General features: G+C 33.6%; 4 protein-coding genes across 4 annotated transcripts; 2 read left to right on the forward strand and 2 right to left on the reverse strand.

The window, feature by feature from the left end:
* The first annotated feature begins 448 nt into the window (after window positions 1-448).
* On the forward strand, window positions 449-1,617 carry LOC18049212 (homeobox-leucine zipper protein ATHB-12). The gene is made up of 2 exons (XM_024189727.1): window positions 449-1,030; window positions 1,136-1,617. The coding sequence occupies exons 1-2, from the start codon at window positions 653-655 to the stop codon at window positions 1,427-1,429; spliced, it is 672 nt and encodes a 223-aa protein (XP_024045495.1). The 5' UTR covers window positions 449-652; the 3' UTR covers window positions 1,430-1,617.
* A 626-nt stretch (window positions 1,618-2,243) lies between these two features.
* Window positions 2,244-4,256, reverse strand: LOC18049213 (mediator of RNA polymerase II transcription subunit 10b). Its single transcript, XM_006439158.2, has 6 exons — window positions 4,148-4,256; window positions 3,603-3,832; window positions 3,432-3,512; window positions 3,236-3,338; window positions 3,058-3,147; window positions 2,244-2,559 (listed from the first exon to the last, which is right to left on the reverse strand). Exons 2-6 carry the CDS (start codon window positions 3,815-3,817, stop codon window positions 2,488-2,490), a joined length of 561 nt encoding a protein of 186 aa, XP_006439221.1. The 5' UTR covers window positions 3,818-3,832; window positions 4,148-4,256; the 3' UTR covers window positions 2,244-2,487.
* Window positions 4,257-14,972: 10,716 nt separating this feature from the next.
* LOC18049214 (cytochrome P450 78A9) lies at window positions 14,973-16,875 on the forward strand. The gene is made up of 2 exons (XM_006439159.2): window positions 14,973-15,959; window positions 16,255-16,875. Exons 1-2 carry the CDS (start codon window positions 14,973-14,975, stop codon window positions 16,873-16,875), a joined length of 1,608 nt encoding a protein of 535 aa, XP_006439222.1.
* A 6,359-nt stretch (window positions 16,876-23,234) lies between these two features.
* LOC18046899 (methionine gamma-lyase) lies at window positions 23,235-25,951 on the reverse strand. Its single transcript, XM_006439160.2, has 3 exons — window positions 25,437-25,951; window positions 24,824-25,225; window positions 23,235-24,025 (listed from the first exon to the last, which is right to left on the reverse strand). The coding sequence occupies exons 1-3, from the start codon at window positions 25,801-25,803 to the stop codon at window positions 23,451-23,453; spliced, it is 1,344 nt and encodes a 447-aa protein (XP_006439223.1). The 5' UTR covers window positions 25,804-25,951; the 3' UTR covers window positions 23,235-23,450.
* Window positions 25,952-27,854: the final 1,903 nt, after the last annotated feature.

The raw sequence follows: 27,854 nt of genomic DNA on the forward strand, positions 1-27,854 counted from the left end.
GAATCATTATACGTCATTATCAAATGGCAAAAAAGTCAATTCTATTAAAGGAGAAGGCCATTGGAGAGAAGATTTTAGAGGGAGCAGTAAAAAAATCATATTCTTTCATGGCATCTGTTGAGTCTAATCTTTAGTTGTTAAATAGTATTGATATGTGTCAAACTCTCACCTAAACCATACTCAATTATAATTTCTTAGCTTGCTGCTGGGACCTCCTTTCTCATGGTCCATTAAAGAGGCTCTTAGATGCCTGTTAAGTCTTATTTTACTTATTAATTTAAACTATTAGGTCAAACATTTTCTTTTAACAATGTCCACCTTTTAACCACTCGGCCAAAGGTCGGGTGATCATGTCAGTTGTCCTCCAAATGTGAAGGCACCAGTTCGAACCCCTATTGTGAGAGTAGTCGTGAGGGTTAAAAATTAAGAATTGAAATATGAGAAGCATTTTAGTTTTACCATACATAAAACAGCCCCAAGCTTGTGTTATAAAAGAGTCATTTGGTCGGTGTTGACGAAAGAGGCTCGAAGAGAAGATTAAAAATCGAGTAAACACTTAATACTAAAACCAGTTTGAGGCCCACTCTAGGGAATACGCTCAAACCCTTTCCAGGACGATATAAATGTCACAAGGCATGCATCTAGTTCACTTATGAATTCAGAAATCCCAGAAAGGGCGGCAGCAGCAGCAGTGAAATTTAGAGGCCTAAATCTGGACTGGACTGACATGCAGCAGCCTATAGCAAGCTTTGGGACGGGCAACAACAAGAGAAGATTCAGCGATGAACAAGTCAAGTCACTGGAGTTCATGTTTGAGTCAGAAGCAAGGCCAGAGTCGCGGATGAAGCATCGCATGGCTGATGAGCTTGGTCTACAGCCTCGTCAGGTTGCTATATGGTTCCAAAATAAGCGAGCTAGATCGAAGACCAAGCAGATTGAGCATGAGTATACTAAACTAAAAGCAGAGTTCGAGACACTAGCTTCCAGCTACGAGTTAATGAGAAGAGAACACCAATCGCTGCTTGTCCAGGTACAAAAGCTAAAGAATTGACTGCCTATTGTATATATCAACTCAGTGATCACGAGTTCTAATACACTTGAAGATATATTTTTTTTTTTGTTTTGGGTTCACCAGCTACAAAAGCTAAAGAATCTCCTGGGAAAGGGTCATGAGGACACAAATGAGAACAGCGGCGATCGAAAATCCGAGAATGAGATCACAACTGAATCAAACGAAAGGCCCAGCCAAATTTATGTACCTTCTAGTGATGATAGGAGCAGAAATATTGAGAGCACCGTCATCATGAAAGATTTTGCTGCGACTAACGTGGAAGAACAGACGGAATCATCAGGAAATTGGTGCAAATTTGAATCCGGTTTTCTGGATGAGACAAGTTCTACATTGCCGTGGTGGGAGCTCTGGTCTTGATCGTTGTAGCATCACCACCTCAAAAGTAGACGGGCATACGAACGATTCTGTGCACACTTGCTAGTATATAGGTATGATTAAAATGTTTTCAATTCAACACTGTAGATTGTATAGTGAATTAGAGAGATTGTACTTCTATGATGCTAAGCCAATTAGTGAGGATGGATAGAAGCATGAGTGTCTATGCTCGATAGTATCAAGAATTGGTAGATAAATGTCTATACTGGAAGAAACCATATAAGCACATAGATGAACGCTAGCACACCAGGAATTTATAACAGAAAAAAAACTAATTAAAAAGGGCAAAAAATAATCTAGAGGAAGCACTTTGGTTTTTTCCGACCGAAATAAACCAGAAACTCTACCTAAGAGTTCGTAAAGTTATTTACAAACTTTCCACAGATTGTGCAGCGGATGGGGTAACTTTAATGCCATTCCAAAAGAACCAACCTCGGTATTGGGAAAACTACTTTCCTTAATAAGCAAGTGCAAAATAGCATTTAGGAAATTATTTTCCATGAAACTTGGCAACAGCAAGAAAGATTCAAAGAACAGAGCAACTTATTATTTTAACACATCACAAGCTGTCATTAAAATTGAGATAAAAAATGCTCATCTAGAAACAGAGAATAAGCAAAAGTTTCTTTGCCTACAAATTATAACTTCTTTGTTCAGCCTCATCCAGATTCTTGCTGATCAATTTGCAGCAACAAATCTCATGTTGGGCAATCCTTTATGAGCTACATGTATCAAATTTGTGAAGGAGATCAACCTATATCACAAATCATATAGCAGGGCATACAACGTTTATGAATGCATTCAAAGCATGTAAATATCACAAATCATGTAGCAGGGTATACAACATAATGGAATGCATTTGAAGCACGTATTACCGGCCATTGGTTTATTCTAAATGAAATTGCTTCATTAATGGTATACAGTAAACCAAATTTTTTCAGATTTAATCATTGAATGCTGCTGAACTGGAACGACTCATGACATTACATTGAGAAAGTAGTAGTCGAAAGAGCCCCAACACTCTGCATGAAATGGGACATTTAAAGCTCAGATTTAACTTTCACATCTCCATTTGGCAACATACTTTGTGATTGAGCAAGACGCTTTGCTTCCTGCATTTGAAACAAATTGGTTTGATTAATAACCAGTGGCAAAAACCAATAGAACAAGAACGTGAACACAATATATTCCTAACCTTGCAATAGAGACTTTAAATTACATGGTTTCTGAATTCTAAAGGAATACTCCAATAATTATTAATTAGCATTTAAACTTTGGTTTCAGCATAAGATTTTGAATATCAATCTAAGCAGCAGTGCATGTACATATTTACTTGTTTAGCACGAAGTGTGATAAAGAAAAAACTAACAGAAAAAAGTAACTAATAAAAGTTTGAAGAAAATGGCCTATCAGCAACTAAGATATTAAAATTGATTGTTTACACTATATAGATCCTTCCCTTAGGCTTGATTTCCCTTAACAATTTGCTCTACTCTAATATCATATAGCACAGAAAGTAGGATGTAGAGAATCAGAAACATAAAAAATTGACAACAAATTGATAACATCCATTCAACATGATGAGCCTCAGAGAGTATAGCATTACTTACAGCAGCAGAATTTGCACGTATCTCTCTATATGCTTCAACTTCATCCGGAAATGTCTGCTCAAGTTCGTCCAAAAGATGCTTACGTAAACTCTATAAAATTCACAAGTAGCAGAATCATTCCCACACTAATTCAAAGAATCAAATAAGAACAAAGAATGACGATCGACTATTAAAGTACCTTGAAAGCATCAGTTTTTCCTTTGGTGACTTGGTTTTTAGCAATGCAGCTGTTTATAACATCCCTTGTGAATTCATCAGGATTTTTTCCGTCATCAATCAAACTACACATCAACCAAAGAAAACATACTACAATTAGGTCATTAAAATCAAATCACCCAGCAAACAAAAAAACATAAAAGAAAGGACAAACTCACTTAAGCACTTCCATGGGCACTTGAATATTGCACTTCTCAGACAACTTAACCATGTTGTCAAGCTCCGAAACAAGAGAATTGCTGCAAACACAAAAAACCTAATTAAACAAAAGTGCAACCAACCCAGAATCACAAATAGAATAGAAAGAGTGGGTTTTCTAGAAAAAGTACAGTCTTTGTAGGAGAGGGAGCTGGGAGGCAGCATTGAAGGAAGATACGGTAAGGTAGAGTTGATGTAGGAGCCCAAGAGTCTTCTGAACTGAATTAATAACCTGGTTCAAGTTCTGCTTCGGATCGTCAGCTGCCACAGTTGTTGTATCGTTTGCTTGATTGCTCACCATTCCATTGCCACCACTTGCTCTGCTGCCCCCCACCGGTCCATCCATCTTTCTTTCTCTCGTCTATCAAACACAACGAAAAATTTTATTTTAATTTTAATTTCATCATATCTTCTCTTAATTTATTAGAATCAAGAACCAAAATATGGGTAATGATAATAAAATTCACATCTTGTTTCAATTTCCATAAAATTATAAAAACTACAATCAACCAAAGCTCAACACGAGTTAATATTAAAAAGAAAAATGAGAGAGAGAGAGAGAATAACTAATTATATGTAAATCTATCCAAGCCCTAATGTATATAGATATAGAAAGAACAACTTTCATATAAATTTTGAGAGAAGAAAGAGAAAAAGGCACAATAAAAACACATACATCAGGAAACTGTAATTACAGTTTTCTTCTTCTTCAGGACCCCAAAACTTCTGCGAATCGCTATTTAGAAGACCGGGTATTATAATGAAAATAAAGGGTCGAGTCTAGTACCAATCCATTGACCCCTTTTTGTCGTCGTTCCGATTGGACCGGGCCCCCGTTATTTATCGGGTGAGTGGCGATATTTGCCGCTCCATACTTCAATTTATCTAATTAATCCTCACCTTTTAATTAAATTTATTTATTTTTTAAAAAGTGATGTTACAGTTATAAATTTTTGTATAAAATACATTAATTTATATAAAAATTTGTGTCTATATCATTACTTTGTGTGAAAATTAAATTTTAAATTTTCTTTTCCTCCCAACTTCTCTCTAAACATCTCAACAATTTTAATAAAAAAACACTGCTCATAAAACCAACGGATCATATTCTTAATTTCTTATGGGCCAACCGCCTTCTTAAAGCCACCCTGATTTTAGTTTCTTTGAATCTCATTTTCTGTAATTTTTTTTTTTGGCTCGAGTTATTAAAGTTTTGATTTTTAGGGGTTTTCATTAACAATGCTAGAATGAAATATACTTGATTTAGAGTTGATGAAGCATGTTCTATTTTAATTTAAAGCATACTTACAGTTCATAACAGAGTCATCTAAACACTGTTTAATCTCCATTGTAAAACATCTAGATAGGCTTAAGTTTCGGCTAAATTAGAATTAAAGACAAATTTCAAAACCATTTACAAGGTAATTGGTTAAAATTCATAATTTAGAGATAGAGGGGGGAAAAAAAGAGAAATAAAAAATAGTTTACTTATTATTTTTGTTTTATAATAAGGGAAGTTGGGGCCTGTGAAATAAATTTAAGGGGTCAAATCTCAATTTATTTCATTAGTCCGCACTCGTCCATTGAAGGTTGTAAATTAATTAATGTATTTGAGTTTCGATACAGTAATTTTCTTTGCTTAAAAATAGAACTAATATGGCTTCTTTATTTAGTTTCTTACAAATTTAAAAACACAACAAACATACATAAGCTTTTAAATGATCTCCTATATGAGCAAATATTCAATTGATCCGCTAAATTAGTGAAAATATCTACCAAATAAAATCCCAAATGCAAAAAACATAGGGAAAATAATAATTGTGAGAATCAGAATTAACTAGCCTTTCGTTAAACATTTTTCATGTGGAAGTTCTTTTCACAATTAAAGAGAAGAAATATCGAAATGGAGTGGGAACAATTTTTGGTGAGACACAGATTATGCCCAAGGACTGAGTTCGTTACTTCGTTCGTCTTTGTTTTAATGCAATTTTAATTAAGGGTAAAGAATGTGAAACAAAAAAAAAAGAATATTTATATATATAGAAGGGGTTTCACAGGAGTTTCGGCGGGTGCAAATTGTTTCACTCTTTAGTTTCATACCTCCAGCCCAACAAATCTGGCGCAGAAAGCCTGCCAAGGACTTGATATGGAGCCTTGAGCTGGAGCTCGAAACGGGAATTTGGAGTTAAACATTTTGCAATTACAGGCCCATTTGGACAAAATTGTGTATCTCTAAAACCCAACTGACCGTCATCTTTTTGACGTTGGCTAGACTATATTACAGATAGCGAAGTATCCACAAGCACGACCCTTGTGGAGTGAGAAATAAATTAAATTATGAGTACAGCTTTTAACAAACCTTCTAAACTTTTAGGAAATTTCAATTTTTGTTTTTTATATCTCTTTTTTTTTTTTAATAAAGTTATAAGAAAGGAAATAAAATTACAAAATTAAATTTAACTCTCATTTAGAATAATATTTGTGAACATACTTTTTCATTATAAAATTATTGTTATTAGATAATCTATTTTCAAAATTATTTTGATTTTATCAATAAAATTAATTATATCAAATATTAGGATTAAAAATAGTTAGGGTCCATGATTTGTAAAGATATTTTAATTTAACTAAATTTTTCGGATACGTTTTTTATTATTATTATTCTAGTAAACAATAATAGAACTATGATTACAAAAGTGGAGTATAAAAGTGTGAAAAGCATTACTCTTAAATTAAACCCGTAATCGAAAAAAAAAACTTGATTGCAATTTTCATACTGTAATCAATTACCAACTAATTTAGCTGTCCAATCCCACTTTGCTTACAATAGATATCAAGAGGCAGGAGGGATTTGTTTTAGATTTGGTCAACGATGTTATGGATGGAAAAACATTTAGTTGTTGCTACAAATCTCTTAAAACTAATCATTAGAACTATATTTTTCCTCAAGAGCCTGCTTGCTTTTAGTGAAGTAGCTAGATTCGTTGTGTGTTCTATATATCTATATATATATATATATATATATATATATATATAGCTAGAGAGAGAGAGAGAGAGAGAGAGAGAGAGAGAAAGGGATTTTTGAAAATTAATAATTATAATAAATAAAAGAGAATATATGCTTCAATTCACGTGCCCTTAATTCTATAATTAATTGTTTAATAGATTCATTAATCTTTAATTGGATGACCTCATTGTCAGGTCTTTATCCAACTTGCAATGGGTATTAATTTTAACGAGTCTTAATCAAACTGGTGTAGTACAACTGTTAGATTTCCTTATTTTTATTTTAACAAATGGAAGCAAGTGAATATATGCAAAGCGCACAAAAGAAATTGGAAGCAAATCAACATATATTGATTATTAGGGTTTTGTTGGTTTTGTAGAGGGTCCCTCATCAACCATGTTTTGTATTGTATGTAATGTACAGCTCAATCCCCTTTTCTTTTCAAATGAAAGTTGAAGTTAGAAGATGCATGTCAAAATCATTACCTACTGCTACTAGTCTTACTTAATTATTGTTAATCTTTTTTTTTTTTTTTTTTTTTTACAAGTATTGTTAATCTTTCTGCTTTCAATAAGGTTACAAAAACTTGAATGCCAATGAAAAATGAAATTAAAGAAAACGAAGATAGTTAACATTCTATACATAGCTTTAATTTTCTAGGATGGTTTGGTAAATAAAAGAATTATTGCGATTCAGAAATTCTATACTCTTGCATGCAGCATAGTCTCTCGGTTTGGAGAAATTCTACAATATATCTGTGAAGTATCATATTAGTCATACAACAAATAAATGATGTTAGGACAGTACTACCTCTTATATATTATAGAATCCCTCATGATCTTTAATTTGTTATCGAATCCTTAAATTGATCCACAAAAAAAAACTGAATGTGTTAAAGGTCTTCTCAATATTAATTAGTAGTTTACTTCAAATAGCCTAATCAAGAATGATAGCTAAATGATCAACTTGGCTAATAATCATTTTAAGGAACTCATTGGAATCTTCAATGTCAATGGTCCAGGCCGCAGCATGCAGCTGATGGAATGAATGATTCGCCTGCAAATCGTAATCTTCTTCTATGCTCAACAACTCATATTGCCATTAATTGGAGAGAATTGTTTATCACCAGCCATTTAATTTAATGAATTTATAAAGAAAATGAGGTGCCGGGATATGTGCAAAGGGCGATCCAATTAACTTTAAGCTTTCAAGTTGTGCATAATTAAATCGTTGAACTAATCTTTTTCTCGCATCTCCTACAGAAGAAAGAATAAAACCTAATCAAATTTATGGTTTAATTATTTCATTATTAGTGCTCCCATCGTTAATTGATTTGGATATAAACTAATTATATCCAATATTCGAATTGATGAGATTTAAACCACACGTCTGGCATGCACATCAATAACAAATATCTGGTTGTGCCTAAAGAATATCCACTTGCATAATGAAACTATATGTCTCTGATTTTTTTCACCTTTTTCACTAATTATGAGCTGTTCGCTCAATTCGTAAGAACTGTTAAAGCTTCCCAAACGACTGTAAATCTAAAAACAGCCTTAATTTCACGTTAAATGGAATACAATAATATGTATAGCTTGTGCTTTTAGTGGGGCAAGTGGGAAGCTAGACCAGTGTAATCCTCTAAATGGGAACATTGACATGGTTAATGTGATAAAATAAGGTGATTCAAAGGTAATAAATTTTCTCGTTCTTTTATTATCAATATTTTTCTGTTCTAAATAAATTATGATGCAAATCTTCAAGGTTCTTGATCCCAAATGTCAAAATATATATATAATGCTCCAATCTAGAATCCTAAATTTGTTAAAATTCAGGAAAGCTATTAAATCATATACTATACTATTAATAGCTTTTCCAAACTTTAATAAAATTTAGATCTTGTACTAGATCAATACTCTATTTATATCGAGTAATTTTTCAATAAAGGATTCATTACTTTAATAAATTAGTGGACAACCAAAAAGATAATTTTATTTTTTAGCTAATCCCTCATCATATCAAAATAAGGAAACTTTTACTAGATAATAACTTTATTAAATATATATATGAATGATATTTATATATAGGGTGGAACTATTTAAACCCGCAAATTTTATCTCTATACCAATTTTTTAATATATTTATTATTAAAATTAAAAAATATATATATATTTTATTTATCTACTTATGAATATCGTGAAACTACCCTTAATTAGAATTTCTGTTTGGGCGTTCCTATCTCTATTATATATTCATTTTGGTACAAGATATTTTATATGCACTTTTCCATGTTGAATTGTTTTTCTCTTGTACTTTGACAGGTTATAAGTAGCGAAATTGAAAATTTTTTAAAAACAGCCACGTTAAATTCATATGCAATTTGATGTTCTGATAATAACACATTGGTGAGGGAAAGGAAAATTAAAGTATGCGGAACAAATAGAATATGGCTACTTAAGTAATTTTACTAAAAACTAATTTACTAATAAAGTATTTAATTAATTATGGTGTGCAAAGAGTAAACGATGGGTTAAAATATCGTCACCAAATAAATGATTATTTAGTCCCTAGATTTAAAAAAACGTCTTAAGACATCATTATTAATAAATATGTTATCTAATTTTTTTTTTCACTTTTACAATAATATTCATGGCACATTAATAAAAAGTTAAAGGATCAAATGCCGCCTCTCTCCACATTCACACAAAATGAGCCACAAGTTGGATCGAATCCTCGTTATGTGGTTGCTCAATCCACACAAAAAAAAAAAAAAAAAAAAAAGTATATATTTGATTCTCTTGGGGCACTCATTTTATAATATGTTGAAGAGATCGTGGCAATTGATATCAGATATACTTTTAAGGATTCATAATTCCTCCTCCACAAAAAACATATTTAGTATTTTATGGCAATCTAAAGCGTGTAGGTTAACGTATATTATTTGATTATGTATGTATACTGGCCATCTGCAATCCACTGCTTTCAATGATGTCCAATAGTTTGAATGATTCCAACTACTGCTTTTAGACCAGTTGTACTAAATATTTGAGTTTTAAATTAAGGATAGATTTATCCCTACCTAATGGAAAGATTAGATCTCAAGTTTGATACTTGATAAATCTCTTACTTTAATACAAATATAAAGTATTTATAGTCTCAATAGATTTCAAACTATATATTATATTTATAAGGGTGCAGATATTTGCATTCTAAAAATTTATTTAAACATTTTATTATTCTGTACACTCATCTACTAAATTTAAAATTAAATTTTATTCTATACACTTATTAAAATTATTAAAAAAAATCCTTAAATCATTTAAATTAATTATCTTTATTTAAACAAAACATCAATAAAACTATTCAATTATTTTTTTTAAAAAAAAATTGACATATATAGTTTTGTACCAATGATCAAGTCAAGTTGTAAACAAATTCTTTAATTGATTTTAGTCATAGTTAGTTTTTAATTAATTTAATGAATATGTTCAATATTGGACACGCGCACCCAAAATACAGCTGGTAATCGATCGAAAACGTGATGCCAAGAAGAAGAAGAAGTGGAATAGTTTTAAAACATTTTTATTCATTTTTTTATTATTTTTAAATCAAAAGAATAAAACATGAACATGTTTTCTTTATTGCACTTTATTATATTTTTTGGAAAATTAAAGGACCACAAGATTCAATTTAAAATCATTCAAAATATTGATTTTTTTCCTTGTCCAGCTAAGTATTGTTTAAAATGTTAGAAATCATTTTTTTATGGTTTAAGGGATGAGACTTATTTGTTAAATAATACGTGTGTTATATATGAGTTCATAGTAATCATGCTATATTAGCTCATAATAGATTGTCCTTAATAATAATTTATATAATGAATATTTTTTAATAAATTATCTTATAAAATAAAAGTATTCAAAATAATTTTTAGATTACAAATAATTCACCGATCTATAAATTATACTAACTGTTAGCAAAAAAAACGATGGCTACCAGATATTTTTGCTAGCAAAGCTTCAACTTGAACCATTCTTAATTCTTACTGCTTGCAGTAGTTATTGGCCCTCAAATGCACGCTCACAGCAAGTCATAGCCACCAAGATTGGAAAAAATTTCATCTATCGAGACTAGCCCTAGAGTGCTCGATTGGTCTAAACAATTTTTTTTTCAAGTGCAATATAACTTTCTTTCCACTAATAATAGTGCGTGTAAAGGAAATTACTTTTTGATCCTTTTAGAAGAATGAGCTTTTCTTCTACATGCGATGCGTGCTCTAATTAGCAGACAAGTTTCAGATTTCAAATTTTCGGTGCCCACAGTTTTGTTACCCCGTGAAGACCAATAAGCTTTGTAACAAGCGAAGAAGAGTTTGGGATTTGTAATAGGTGAAATCACTCGTTTAATTTATTTTGGGAAATATTGGGATAATTAGTTATTTATTAAATAAGAAATAATATGTATTAAATTTGAATCATAATTAAATTATTATAAATACACAAGTGATACGAGATTATAAAAAAAATCTATATCTAGCACAATTAATTTAATATTTGATCTAAAGTTCTAGAGTCTTATCTTACATTCACAATGCTGAGCTACTGCAGCCTAAAATTTTAAACGAATTAATATTGCATGAAAGTAAAGGAATAAAGACGTAAGATTCTAAATTACAGCAGATTTTGAGCGAACCAAAAGGAAAATAATTCATATCTAAGATGGAATATGAAGAAGATAATCTGGAAACAAAGTGACTAGATACATGATTTTTTATTTTTATTATTTTTTTTTTTGGAGAAGAACATGTAAACTAGGGGTGGGCATTTTCCGGTTCGGTTCGGTTCGGGCTCCGAACCGAACCAAACCAGAACCAATTGGTTCTAAAAAATTCAAACCAAACCGAGCCGAATTTTAGAACCGAACCGAAATATTTCGGTTCGGTTCGGTTCTAAAATTCGGTTCGATTTGGTTTGGTTTGGTTCGGTTCGCACATATTTATAGATTTTATAGTTTTAACCAAATCTTACTACATTTTACAATTTTTGCCTAATTTTACTGCATTTTACAATTTTCCCCTACATTTTACAGAATATAAGTTCACAACAAGAAAAATAAAACACAATAAGTCTACAATACACAATCAACAACTACAATTATACAACTATTTACATATCAATATTCTCAGTTTCTCACAATATACAATTACACAACTATTTTACTTGTACAATTCCACACTGCCAGCAACCGATATACACAATCACCAACACCTCCACAAATTTAACCCCACATAAGCTTCAATTCAAACACAGAGGCCACAACATAGATTAAACAAAATAACCTGCAACAGTGAGGGGAAGGGCTGTGCTGCTACTGGGGGGCTGTGCGAGGAAGAGATCGTGAGGGGCTGAGCCGAACCGCACCGTGCACGCGCAGAGGGGGAAGATACTGCCGAGGGGTGGTGTCGCCGTTGAGGAGTTGCGCCGTGAGGAGGGAGAGACGCGAGGGAGAGGCGCGAGGAAGAGATCGTGAGGGGCTGAGCCGAACAGCACCGTGCACGCGCAGAGGGGGAAGATACTGCCGAGGGGTGGTGCCGCCATGAGGAGCTGCGCTATGACGAGAGAGAGATGCGAGGGAGAGGCGTGAGGGAGAGAGGCAAGGGCAGCAGCAGTATGCAATCGTGATTTAGGCCTTAGAGTTTTGAATTTTTGTTACTGAAATTGATTTTAAATTTATTATTCCACTTTAATTTTTAAATATTTTGTTAAATTGAACCGAACCGATTGGTTTTTCGATTCGGTTCGGTTTAAAACCGAACCGAATTGAAAAACCAATCGGTTCAGGATTTTTTAAACTATTTGGTTTTTGCTCATAGAACCGAACCGAATCAAACCGAATTTTTCGGTTTGGTTCGGTTCGGTTCGGCAAAAACCGAACCGTTTGCCCACCCCTAATGTAAACAGTGAAAGCTCTTATAAATCTCCCAATAATTTGCCAGAAATTTGACCACCTGGAACCGAGGGTTCGCATGGGGCCCCGGCTCGACAGCGAATACGACAGTCGTTGGACCATTTCTGTGGCCTTTTTTGTATTGTCCTATGTTTTGAAGTGGACAATAATGTCCTTGCACTCAGGGGCACATGATTTATGAATTATGAATTATGATAATGACAAAGCGATGCAAAAGGTGCGTGACTCTTGACGCCTGGCGCCTGGCGGGGAGATTTCACCAGCATCTTCGATGCTCGGGAAAAGCAGAATTGTTATTATTATAAGACGAATTAATAAGCAGTGCATGTTACACGTGGCCTCTAGGCTTTGAGGGCTACGTGGACCTCCAGTACTTCCTACAGCTCTGGCTAAAAGGTGACATACACCCACGCGGGCTTTGTGGCTTCATGAATCGTGAGAATGACACGATACTATCTTTACCAGAGATGTTAGTCAACACGTGTAAACATCATACAGCTTTATGTATTCCTGCTTCATGAGGGTTTTTTTTTTTTTTTGCAAGCCCAAAACTCAACTTGCTTTTTATATATCAAGGCCACTCTCACTCAAGCGCGTGGTTCAACCAATGTTTTGAATTGTATTTTATTGAGGAATCTCATTTTATATAAGTGTAATTTGAGATGTTTGAATTAATGATCAAACGTTTAGCCTTACTTTCAGGGTAATTGAATTGAAATACTAAAAAAAAACAAAAAAAAAAAGGGCAAGCAAATGGTGAAATGTGATATGAGCTTCCACAAAAATTAAATTAATTTTTTATTTTTAGGGCTTTTTTTAAAGGTATTTTTCGGGTTAATTGATACATTAGTTTTTTCCTCTTTCTTGCTGTTAATGCATCCTTGAGCTTCCAGAGAAATTTGGTAAATTAACTTTCTTTTTCTCTTCATAATGGCAGATGCTAGTGCTTTCACTTCCACATAAAATTAACTTTTTTTTTTTTAACTTTTAAGATTAATTTAGTAAACTATTGCTTTTCTCTTCATCAATGTTTCCAAGACTTGCTTGGACTCGCATCTGACGTCGATCAATAGTCCAAGGGTGTTATTGTGAAAAAAAAAAAGAAAAAAAGGGATTTTTAACTATAGCACAACTGATAACAGGATATTTTGAGGAGTTACAAGGACTGTACATGTATTTACCCAAAAAATATATTTGAAAGAAATCATATAGCAATGGGCTGAGAATGTTATTGTGGCTGGAAAAGAACAACAACAAATATTTTACTTATTATGCATATACTTTTAATGGTTTAATTATAATATTGTAGTTAATTGTATTTATCAAGATTTATGTAAATATGTTATTTTAGAACTCCATTATATGAGTGATGGTTCTACTTATAATGTTGGGTTACAAAGTGTTTATTTTAAATGATGTGATACTTGTAAAATTATCTTATTAATGATAGCATCAAAGAAACTATTATCTAATACACGTCATTGACTGATGATACATTATTTGAGATATAAATTTTAAATTCTAATTTTATAAATATATCATTGATCTTGTCAAATTTAATCCCCTATAGAAAAAGAAGAAAAATATATAACGACAAACTTTTCCAAAATATTTTTTTTTTTAATGAAAATGTTAACTTGATATTTGACAATTTAATCATTTTACTTGAAATTAGTTAATATCTTGAATTGTCAAGGCAAATAATTTTTTATTTTTTTTCAGATTCTGAAATTCAAGACTCGAAGAGATAAAGTTTTTAATAAGTCTTTACATAATTGTGGATTTTTGAGTGCTCCGATCAGGTAGATTGATCTTCTGCTCGGCGTGAACTTTTATTGTGGGACCGAAACCTGCTCCATCTCCACTCTACTCCAAACGGGCGGGTCGCCATGGTGATAATTGCAACCACTAACAAAATTGTCCTCCAACAAAAATTTCAAATTCACCATACGGAAAGAAGGAATTAGTGACAGGAATGATATTATGTTGAAATCATAAAATAAGTTAATGTAAGTCTTTAATATTCCAATTATGACATAATCTTACAATCAAACCATGCCACTCATACTCTCGGGAAGTAAATGTTAAATTGTAACTCAAATCCAAATAGTTATTATAGAATAAAATAAATGGGGTATATATATAGAGAGAAATCTCTCATATATATGTTCGCATGCATTTTCGTGTAAATTAATTTAGGATTCTATAAAATATGTGTCAGTAGTCCACGTAAAAAATCTAACGACGCTCATTCCACTCACGAGGAGCTTTGGCCTTTTATTTAATTTGATGGTACCCGGCGGCGCACTTTGATATTTCAGTCGATAAAAATTTCATTCATTCAATTCCTTTTTTCCGTTATAGTGTGTCATAACGTTCTGTTTAACGGTTACTTTTATAATTCCGCAGCCATATTCCACAACAAACTCTATATAAGCGAACAAACTCCCACTTCATAGAAAAATAAAGGAAACGTAACAACAACACTTAAAAAAAAAAAAACGTAATCGTTGCAGATACTTCAATGGAATCTAAGATAGACTGTTTCTGGGTTTTGGCTCTTGCTTCCAAATGCAAATCTTTAACATTCCAAAACAATATTTTGGCGTCTATTTTACTTTGCATGGCTTTCTTTTGGCTAGCCATGGCTTTGTGTTTCTGGGCACACCCTGGAGGCCATGCCTGGGGTAAGCACTTATACAAGAAAGGCAGCAAAGCCTGCAGTAAGCCAATACCTGGACCCCGAGGGCTACCATTTATTGGAAGCATGAGCCTCATGACTAACCTACCTCACCACAACCTGGCTGCGGCAGCAGAAGCTTATAAAGCTAAACGTCTCATGGCTTTTAGCCTCGGTGAGACTCGGGTTATTATTACATGCAGTCCAGATGTGGCTAAAGAGATACTAAACAGCTCGGTATTTGCTGATCGTCCTGTAAAAGAGTCTGCTTATAATTTAATGTTCAATAGAGCAATAGGGTTTGCTCCTTATGGAGTTTACTGGCGAACCCTAAGAAGAATCGCTGCAACTCATCTCTTTTGTCCCAAGCAAATCAACTCCGCTGAGCCACAAAGGTCCGATATCGCTTCCCAAATGGTCTCGATGATTGCATCTTACGGCGGATCAGCTTTTCGTCTTCGTGACATACTAAAGCCAGCTTCGCTTAATAACATGATGTGTTCAGTGTTTGGTCGCAAGTACGCCCTGCTGGGTTATTCTTCTAATACTGAAGCCCGTCGACTGATCCGCCTTGTTGAAGAAGGCTATGACCTGCTGGGAAAGCTCAATTTCTCTGATCACCTCCCTTGGCTTGCTGATTTTGATCTCCAAAAAGTCCAGCTCAGATCCTCCAAACTTGTCCCTCAAGTGAACCGCTTCGTCAACCGGATTATTCAGGAACATCGAACTACTCAAACCAGCCTCCAAAGGAACTCTGATTTCGTAGATGTTTTACTTTCTCTTAGTGGACCGGATAGATTGTCAGACCACGATATCGTGGCTGTTCTTTGGGTAAGCAACAAACTTCTCTCATCATGAAATAAACAAAATAATAATAACGTAAATGATTATTATTATTATTTCTATTCCGTAATATGCATATTTTGTTTTCTTTTGCATGGAGTTTGGTTGCTTAGAAATGGCAGGAAAGAATAAGCAGCGGAATCTTAGAAATGGTCATATATTCCAGCTGGTTCTTTAATTATACTTTCTCTAATCACTACCATTCCTTGGCAATGAAAACTGAGACGTACCATTATTCGATTTGATTAGCGTTTCTTAATCACATTATTTTATTATTAAATAGGAGATGATATTCAGAGGAACCGATACCGTAGCAATTTTGATTGAGTGGATACTTGCGAGGATGGTACTCCACCCAGATATTCAGTCAAAGGTTCATAGTGAGCTTGATCAAGTGGTTGGAAGATCACGGCCGTTGACGGAATCAGATCTTCAGTCAATGGTATACCTGCCAGCAGTAGTGAAGGAGGTTGTAAGGTTGCACCCACCGGGCCCGCTTTTATCATGGGCCCGTTTAGCAATCACAGACACCACAGTAGATCATTATCATGTGCCAGCGGGGACCACCGCTATGGTTAACATGTGGGCCATCATGAGGGACCCAGAAATATATGCGGACCCGCTGAAGTTCATGCCAGAGAGATTTGTTAATCCAGAAGCTGCTGACATGGATATTTCACTCATGGGGTCTGACCTGAGGCTGGCGCCATTCGGGTCGGGTCGTAGGACTTGCCCCGGAAAGGGTTTGGGTTTGGCCACGGTCAGCTTTTGGGTGGGAACTTTACTCCATGAATTTAAATGGGTACAATCGGATTATGACCCGGTGGATCTGTCTGAAGTGCTGAGGCTTTCATGTGAAATGAAAAATCCTCTAACAGTGAGGGTCCATGCTAGGCGCAGATAACTAATATGTATACATACAGCTGCTTTTGGTTGTACATATATGTAAGTTTGTGTGTGGTGGCCGATTAGTTGTTTTGTAATCAGTGTCTAATTTTCACTTTATTATGTTGTAATGTTGCTATTAAATGATCCACTGACGGTTTGGATATTATGGATGCATTTGAATGTTGTTATAAGTTGGAGATTGTTTTTACAGCTGAGGGCCTGAGGCTAGTTATTTCGGAGCCATCTCTCTAACAAAACCTTCGCAGCTAGCTTGGATGACATTATATGTTTCAATCCGGAACTTTAAAATACAAAAAAAAAAAAATTCAGAAAAACGCATAAATCACATTAAACGAATTAAACTCCATGATTTTAAAATTTTTCTAAACTTTCACACTTTTTAAAATCTCGGACTAGATCAAGTTCAGTAACTAATAGGCTTCTGAAAGAAACGAATTAGTTTATTATCTTTGCCAATTCAAAAACTTAATCAAATGGAAATTGATTTAGAAGTAGCACTAATTTCCCAAGAAACCTTTTTATTGTATTTATGCATCTCATTCAACCTCTCATTTCAATTTCTAAACATCACTGATGTATCACCACTTTGCCATTTGCCCGAGCTAGCTGTTCATGTCTTCATTTAATTAAATTGGGAACCATTTTGTGCCCTGACCTCAAAAGCTTAAATTGGATAGTCAAGTATCATGAACAACTAGGTGATTGCACGTGAAAAGCACGTGGGCAATAAGACATTGATGGTACCTCGTGAAAAGTCCCTTACATTGGATGGGGATAACTTTGCCTATTGCATGCCCTAACATATATGGATTCGTGATCTCGCCTTGTCTCTTGCATGAAAAGTTCGTAATGCAAAGTCCCAATCCAATAAGTAAAAGTGAGTTCCTTGGGTCGACATTATAAGTAAACTCCAAGATTCAGTTATGTCATTGTCTTTTGGCTTGGCTTAACTGTACAAATATCACTCAAGCGACGTCGTAATTGCACCGGCCAAGTGATGATGAAACACGCCATACGAGTTGTGTATATAAAGTTGTAATATTATGATTCAGTAGGATTTCAACCAAATTAACTTGTTTACAAATGGAAAGTGTATGTCATATGACACATGCTTGTGTCTCTGCTTGGGCCATACATGGAAAATCTCGATAGATTCTTTATTTCTGGAGGTTAATATTATTCGTAGTTACCAGAGGAGATGTTGACACGGATGCATATAACCAGGAACGTGAGAGTGGCTATAAACATTAACCAGATCATCAAAACATTTCTGGCACAATATTCACAGTACTAGAGCTCATATTTTTGGCTGTCTTCGTAATTTTGTAAGGACATGACAAGATGTTATTGTTATCCCTGTCTCCACCCATCCCCCTTATTTTCTGTCCACATATTAATCAATTCCGCTTTATTTGATTTTGATACAGATTTTTTTTCTTTTCTTCTCCAAATATATAGATAGTTGCTTCATAAAACACTTGCACGAGAGACTTTTCACTCGTTTCTTGTGGGGGTGATACCAATACTAGGCGGAGGATTTATTGGTGTAGATGGCCTTCAATTTGTTATTCGGTTGAGGAGGCACCACTACAAGAAAAAGTATGTATAGTAGCATCTGAAAAATGCTACCGAAAGTAAATGGTAGCATTTTAAGCAATGCTAAGTTAGCCCATGTAACTAAAAGTCTTGGCATTTGATAGCATTCATTCAATGCTACAAACTGTTATACATAACATTTTAAAAAAGCTATGTAATCATTGATTATTACATTGTAGAAATGCTATCATTCTCTTATGTATAGCATCCGGAAAGTGCTACCATATTATATTTACAGCACAAAAAAATGCTATTGTTGGCAAATTTATTACATATATGAAACATTCTATGGCTATTAGAAAACGCTACTGGATAATTTATAAGTGGCTACCATAGCATCTTTGTAAGGTTATTGAAGATAGAAAAATTGATACTTGTAATGTATTTTTTATTCTCAATATTTTTAAAGGCTACTAATTATACATACAATTCATAGTTCATCTAATTCAATTATGTAATAATATGTGAACATCCAATTACTTAAAAAATTAGACACAATGATAAGTATATTTGTGTCATACTTGTATATTTTCTAATGATAAAAAAATTAGGGAAAACAAATCTAGTACTATATCTTCAAGTTGCCTTCAACACTGCACCAAAAATTCTTGATCTTCATGGCCTGCACCAAAAATTCTTTATCTTCACAGCCTGCATATGAATTCAGAACAAATATATAATTGTGTTTTGCTCTTAGAAAAAATATTAACCACCATTAAATATATATCTAGTACTACGATTACAAGAATAATATGCTAAAAAAAAGTAAAACAAAATTAAAAAGAAAAAACTCAATGATATATTCTGAGAAACTAGTGTAACTAAAAAATCACAAAACAAAAAGTTTAGAATTTTAAAAAGATTGCAAGAGAAAAACAAATAAGCAATAATAATAAAAATAATAAAAATAATTTGAAAAGAAAATGGCAAAACACAAACCTCTGTTTTTGATGAGGTTACAAAACTGGGTCAGTGTGCGGTTGGCCAAAAGCTAGAGGTGCAGCCATGTAGGAGTTGGGTCTTCTTCAATTGGGAGGCATTATTTTATCATCTCAAATCCAACCAAAAAAAAAAAAAAAAGGTTATCTTCAATTAATTTTCTAAAAAATCCAAATTCACAATTCAACACAAAAGTTAAAAATTAATGATATCAATAATTTTAGGAGAGAAATTGGAAACAAAAGAACAATTATAACAAAAATTTAAAAACCCAAAAGCAAAAATTGTGAATTACCTTCATGAAACCAGTTTTTGGGACCCATCAATTTCTTCTGTCAAACTCAAGTCATTTGGAGATTCAATTGCTCAACAAGTTAAAGGATGATTATGTTATATGATTTCTAAGGAAATTTTGAGGGATTAGGACTTTACTTGCTTTGATATGTGAAGACTAGAGAGAGACGGACTAAGGAGAGAAGAAAACAAAAGCTTTCACTTTGGCTGTTAAGTGAAAGCTGAGAGAGAGGCAAAAGGATTTTAGAATTAATTTGAGAATTTCATTTTTTTGTTTGGCAGTAGATCTAGATTCCCACTTTATTTTTCTCTCTTTTTTTGTAGCATTTCTGGTGTGCTACTAAATTAATGATTATATTGCAGCTTTTCCAAAATGCTATATTATTAAATGTTAAACATAGCTCTTCTAAACTGCTACCATATGAATTTTATTAAATGTAACATAAATTTGTAACATTTATAAAGTGCTACATTATTAAAAATTAAGCATAGCATTTATTATGTGTTACAAATTAGATGTTATATCTATTGAAAAATAAAATGTAACCATTAAGTAGTTAATAGTAGCATTTTTTTACAAAATGTTAGAATAGAATGACATTTTGTAGCATTTTAAAAAAAAAGTGCTACAATTTAATGCTACTAAAGATGATATTTGTTGTAGTGGTGGTTTAAGCCATCAGCCATTTGTTAATTTGGCCGAGGCTCTTGAGCCAAAGCTTTAATGGTATTTTCAAGACCATTTAAGGACCAACTTTCTCCATGGGTTTCTTTTATGAAGGCTAAATATTATAGAGCTGAGCATTTAGTTGTGGTTCAATTTTGTTATTCTGCTTCTCCTTTTTGGAGACGTCTTTGTTGTATTTGTTGTGTCACTATACCCTATGTGCAATGTATGATTACTTGTGGGCTTGTAGTTTTTGGTTTGATTGCTATTTGGGCTCTTGACCATTATTCTTATATAATTTTGGTACGACATCCCTGGTGTCAGTTTCCTTTTATTGAAGGGGCATTATCTGGGATAAGGGAAAGCTTCCAGATGTTTTACCTTCCTCACTTATTGAGCAGATTCTATTAGTTCCTATCTTTAGAGGGCAAGTGCTAAGTTACATTCAATGTAACTTACACAATTCATCTCAACCACATAAAATCATGGAACCCGCAATTCATGTGGTTGAGATGAGTTGTGTATGTTACATTAAATGTAACTTAGAGACTCCCTTTAGAGTGGATCTAAATCTAATCCAGTCGGATTTGGCTCTTGATGGTGACTTTTAGTTGCGGACTGCATGGGAGCTTGTATATGGCTTTAGGCTTAGGGATGTGGTTTTTTTTTTTTATTATCTGGCAGCAACATATTCCTTCTTGGTTTTTTTTTTCCTTGCTATTGCATGGTTTTTTGGCCAATAATGATGCTTTATACTTGAGGGTTTTTACATGGTTTCTTGTCACTTATTTCTCAATTGCCCGCCCGTTAAATTAGTTTGGCTCTATTTTCATCATATACTTGGTTTAAAGTCAATTTCCTTTTTGACCAATCATGCCTTGCTTGTTCATTAGCGACTATGTGCCTATACTTGGAGACATATTTGGGTTCTTCTTTTATGTTTTTTCTTTCCTTTTTATGGCATGTTTGGAAGGCTTGTAATTCTTTCAGGTTTGATTCAACATCGTTTTCTGCAGATGTTATTAACAGGGTAGTTTTGGATTTTAGGCTTGCTAGTTATGCTTTTGGCTTTAAACTATCCTAACTACAATGGTTATTACACTCTTAGTTTGCGAAGGAGTTCGGAGTTACTAAGGTGATCCGGAGGCCATTTAGGTTAGTCTCCTAGTTGCAACTGCCATCTGGAGTAGTGAAGCTTCTATAGATGATGTATCAGTGTAATCTCGTGTCTCAGCTGTGTGTTTGCTTGATCATCGAGGTATGTTTTCAGCATTTTTAGCTATTTTTTTGGGCATCAATCGATTCTTTATGGTAAGCTAATGCTATTTGTAAAGATGTGAAACTGGCTACTTAACTTAGGTATTTGCACTTGAAGTGGGGTCTGATTTAGCAATTGTGTTTTCTTGGATTACTTTTTATGGCTTTGTATAGTAGGACTATATTTATCTTCTTGCTCGAGTCCAAGTTATGTCTACTTCTTCCTCTGTCATTATCATACCTAAGTACCCTAACATACTTAGGTATGTTAATAATGATGATGATGATGATGATAATAATAATAATAATAATAATAATAGTAATAATAATAATAATAATAATAATAATAATAATAATAATAATAATAATAATATTGTTAATAATGATAAATTAATTATTTTATTAATTATTAATACTATGGGTATTTTGATAAATTGATTCTCATTCTCATTCCCCATTCCCATTTATTTTGCCAAGTAAACACATCAATGGTATTCCAGCATATTCCCATTCCCATTTATTTTTGTCAAGTAAACATTGAAATCTCATTCTCATTCCAGCTCATTCCCATTCACAGCTCATTCACATTCCACCCATTCTCATTCCCATGAAGTAAACGCATCATTAATGAAATGAGTAATCATATTGTCACAAACAACACTTTTATTATTATGCAAATAATGTTGTACAAACTTTTGTCACATATTGTAATTGATGCATTGAAAACACGATATGACCCACATAATTTAATTTTATTATATAGAATTTCAATCAATCATGTCTCTATGCATGTGCATGTGTGATATCAGGAGTATATAGTAGAATCTCGATAAATTAATAGCATTGGAACTATGAAAAATCTACTAATTTAGTAAACAATAATATATTGATAAATTACTAGTTTATAAAGATAATATAACATTCATAATAGGAACTTTTATAAAGTATAGAGGTAATATAATTAGAAAATATAGTGATTCTGTCAAGTTATATAATACAATTCTAATTTGATTTTTGATTGAATAAATCAGTCATTTAATAATTCTTTGAGTGGATTGCATTGCATCACTAGAATGCAATTATATGGTAAGTTATTGGGGAAGTTTTTTTTTTTAGGCAATATATTACGTTGATTCTCTCTTTTATTTTTCTTAACATAGCACATGGAACACGAGTAGATTCTCGTCTGAAGGGTGAAAAGAAAGTAACAATGACCAATGAAATGCGTATAACATTATGCTAGTACAACACAAAAAATCATACACATATGATATGTATTTATTTTTAAATTCGTTAATTATTAATTTATGTATTATTTGGGCCCTATAGAAAAATAATATTATTTTTTTGATAAGATATTAGCTACTAAATTTATCGAATTATTCATTTATTATGTTAGTTTTAAATCGAGATTGATGAAAACTATTATTTGATTGAAGTTATCAACTTATCAAGCATTAATTTAACAATGTTCAACTGGCGAATTTAGAGTCCAACAGAGCGTTTTATATTTCATTACTACTTACTCACAATTGGATACATAGACGAGATAACTTAAGTCACATTCGTTAATAGCATTCATAGAAATACCGGCGCAATACTGGCCCGAAGAGTTTCATATGTACACCACCATTTTATAAAACAATAAACTGCTCGAAAACACAGCAAGATAACTGATAGTGATAATATTCACGAAGTTGGCGCAGAGTCATTAGATAACAAAAACTAAAAAAGAAACCAGGATCAGTCGTTATATGAAGCAAATTGAAGAACTTAAACCCACAATTCCACTATTGACACTTTTAGCTAGAGAATCACTAGTTCTTGAATACACCTGAATCCTGCATCCTGGAAAGTGCCTTTTCAAACTGGCTCCATCTCTGGTCCAGTGTCCCAAGGTACCCAACCGACATTCTAACCAGGCCTGCGGAAATTCCCGCGAGGGCCTTCTCTTCAGCATTCAGCTCACTACTTGTGCTACTACCAGAGCATGACATTAGAGTCTCATAGTAGCCCAAGCTGACTGCCATGAACCCAAATTGGGCATAATTTTGCAAGTAGTTCATCAGCCGATTGGCCTTCTCTTCGGTTTCCATGTCCAAGCAGAGAAGCCCACCGAACCCATATTCTTTATTGGCCATGGACTTCAAAAGCTCGTGATGTGGATGATCTTCAAGGCCTGGGTATAAAACTTTGAGGCCCAGCTTCTTCATTCTTCTGGCAAAAATTAAAGCCCGGTGGCAATGCTCCTTCATTCTCAGGCCCAAGTGAGGAATTCTCTCTGATAATTCAAAGGCAACCTTCGGATTCATGGTTGGGCCCAACAGCATCAAGGCTCCTTGGTGAAGGTCCATCATAGAGTTCACAAGGTTCGCTGGCCCACAAACAGCACCTGACCCATGGAATTTCATAAATTTTACATCATTGCTTCAGCTTATGTTGTGAAAGTGAGCACAATAAGACAGATGGGAATATTCCATTCCCAACGAAATAAGTGGGAAATCCAAACAGAGAATTAAATACTAATAATAAAACAAGTCATATTTCATGCGGGACACGTGAAGAGACCAAATTATTAAATAAGCAGTAACAGGAAATGAAACGCCCTTACTTTTTGGGCAAGTTCAATTTCAATTTGAATGCGAAATTCGACCAAAGCGCGCACAGAGATTAACATACCAAGTGAAAACAAACACAAGATCAAAAACCGCACACGACATCTTTAGATCCTACAAGTACGAACATATCTCTTATCCGAAAAATCGTTGTCAAGAACCAAAAGAATTGGCTAATTAAAATTTGACATCCCCCAATAAGGGCAGAACAGCTGTTGGCATGCACGCAGAAAACTGAAAAGTGAATAAGACAGCCATAAATATAATTCACGAGAGGAAAAATCACAAACAAAACAAGGCGGAAAAAAAAAAAAAAATTGTTGTCCTGTTCGATGTCCGAAATGTATTATAGATGTCATATTAATGCTTGTATATATTATTAGCCAATGCAATCAACGTCCTAAGACACCATTCACACACCCTTTAGATCACGACACGTGTATAAGAATCAGATTAATTATAGCAATTTATATTAAGAATCTAGACAGACAGTATACACAACTAGACAAGCGTAATCCAATAGAGTGATGTCGGATTGATCATGAATGATATTGATGATACACCATCATACATACCTGCAATGATATCGGCCCCACCACTGATAAACTTGGAGATGCTGTGCACAACGACATCAGCTCCGAGCCGAGCCGGCGACAGAACCAGTGGAGAAAATGTGTTATCCACCACGACGGTAACTCCCTTATCGTGAGCCAAACGGCTCAGCTCGGGGATATTAGCCACGGCGAGCGTAGGGTTAGAGATGGACTCAAAGTACAGCACCTTTGTCCTTCCTTGAACAATTGCACTATTCACCATCTCGTGATCGCTGATGTCGACGAACGTCGTCGTTATGTTGCAAGCCCTCGGGAAAAAGTGGGTCAGCAAAGCATGAGTCCCGCCATAGAGTGTACGCGCTGCCACCACGTGTCCTCCACTGCTGCATAGTTGCATCAATACGGACGAAATTGCAGACATACCTGCCTTATCTCAATTCAGTTCAATTCAATACGGTATATTATACTATGTACTCCAGTGCGTGTGCGTCCAACCCAACCCAATAAAATCAAATTAATTTAATTTTCAGATAAAAATAATTTAATAAAAGAAAATTTAGTAATCTTTTTTTAATTATAAATAAAATAAAATAATTATTTCTCTAATAATTAATTAATTAATTATATTACATACCGCTGGCGGTGCAATAAGCGGCCTCGGTTCCTTCGAGAGCCGCCATCTGACGGCTGAGATTTAAGACAGTGGGGTTAAAGTGACGGCTGTAGATGAAGAAATCACGGTCGGGGCCAAGCTCGCCGGCGAACATGCGGCGCATGGTCTCGGGCTCCATGACAGTGAAGGTGGCAGAGGCTTCGATGGACATGTTAACGCCACCGTGTTCACCAAACTCATGCCTGGCACTGGCTAATGCAGCAGCAGGGTCCTCCCATGCTGCTGCAGTCGATAACATTGATTTCTTCGTCTTATAAAGATCATCGCCGTCGGTTTCCTCCGTCCCCGCCGATCTTTTCTTGCTAGATAGCACAAAGCATTCGGCCATTTGATCTTTAATTTTTTTTTTTTTTTTATATTCGAGGATCTAATTCTAGGCTGATGATCAATATGTATTGGTCTTGGACTTGGGGTTTTGATCAACAACGTTACGGGGCGATGCTTTTATAGAGCGTTGTGAGTTGGGGTTTTCCAATTAGTGTGTGTGTCAGAATTGGATTGTTCGTATTTATGTATTTATTAATTAATTAAATTACAATGAATCTGGTTATTTTTACGGACTATAGTGGAATCCAAAAAACTTTTCTTTTTTTTTTTTTTGTGCCCTCTTCTCTTTGCAAAATTAATAATACGCTGCCTACCACATACATGCACACATACATAATTAAGAAAGGTCACAAACGGAAAACTCTTGATTTGGGACCTAAATATCTTGCAACCATGATCCGTGCTAGCTGCTGCGACCTGCGTTCAGGAGGTCATTAATATTAATTAACTGCTAGCACAAATATTACGGATAATTTTATAAAACTTTTGCATCATATAAGTAGGCCTTCGGGGGCTGATCGACCGATTTTAAGTAATTTCATCTAAATAGTCAATCGAGTTCGAATTTTATGAAAGATAGAGGACTTTAAAAATTATACCCTTTTCCCAGCTCAGGGGCGACTCAATCATATTTTAGACCTTAGGCAAATTGTTTTAATTAGGCCTTCTAAAAACTTTGAGGTAAAATGTATATTTTAATTTTATTAAAATTTTATTTATTTAAAATCAATTTCTCTAGTTTCTAAGATGCATAATTATTAATTAAATTTTTATGTTCTAATTTTCCTAATATATCCTTCTCAATAAACAATATAGTGAACCTATTTAATATTTCCTATGATATAGTTGATCTTAAATAATTTTTTTATCAATGACTCCTTTTTGAGATCAAACTAACTTTTCTATTCTTCTCTTGTTTTTGAAGTTTTTTGCATCCTAATGCATATTTTTTTAGTAGACATTTTTTCCCTACTGAAACAAGAGTAATAAGCAAACAATTATGTTAGATAATTATAAGAAAACAACCTATGAACACAATAATATTTTTAAAAAGAAACAAAAATTACTGAATAACATAATTAATTAATAAGATAATGGAAAGCTAGAATCCGAAAATTTGAGAACTTTAACTTTGATGTATTGAGCCTTTGAGTAGCAGTGATCAATGAAAAGTAGAGTAGACAAAATAGTTTTTTTCACTAGAGCAATGAAGGTTTCATGTGTTTTTTTATTGAAAAAAATATTAATGGATAATAATTTTTAAAAATATGTGGCTTTTATAGAGTTTTAAATAAAATATATGGAGGAAATAAATGGGATTAAAATTGTTAATTAAAATGTTAAAAGAGGACTTTGTAAGAATTTTGTGGTTTATTTATAGAAAATATAATTATAAAATAATAATTAATATAAATCAATAATTAATAATTATAATTTAAAAATAAAATTAGGAGACTTTATCTATGAGGCTCTAAACAAAAACAACCGTATGAATTGATTAGAGGGAGAGCCGCCATTGTCGGAGCTTTAATCACAGCTAAGAAAGATGGGTAGGTAAATATGAAAAAAAGCTAAAAAAAATTCAAAAGCAAGGGAGGGCAGGATCTGTTATCTGCGGATGGTGATGTATCATGGCTGGATGCCCTTACGCAACTATGCATGTCGTTTCCGAATTCCGATTGCGTGGGCCCTGACACCATTCAAATTTGCCACTTAACTAGCAATCTGGCAACTCTTTTTACACCCACAAATTAAACTTGTGCGGATAAATAAAATAAGAAAAAAAATGAAAAAGCAGACATTCTCTATTGATATTATAATTAAATTATAACTTATATTATATAAAGTTATTACTGATATTTATAAATCTATTTTGATTGGGCTTAATTTGTATTTTTAATATTCGAAAATACTATTGATATTTATAAATAAGTGAAAGACTAAAAGTTCCGTAATACTTTTATGAGGTGGAACGACTATGATCATACATATGCTCTAATTTGAGCATTTGCCATTAAAAAGTACAACTGTTTTTCATTTTGGTGCATTTTA

The sequence above is a fragment of the Citrus clementina genome, unplaced genomic scaffold (assembly GCF_000493195.1).
Source record: "Citrus clementina cultivar Clemenules unplaced genomic scaffold, Citrus_clementina_v1.0 scaffold_3, whole genome shotgun sequence".
In the NCBI taxonomy this organism is placed as follows: Eukaryota; Viridiplantae; Streptophyta; class Magnoliopsida; order Sapindales; family Rutaceae; genus Citrus; species Citrus x clementina.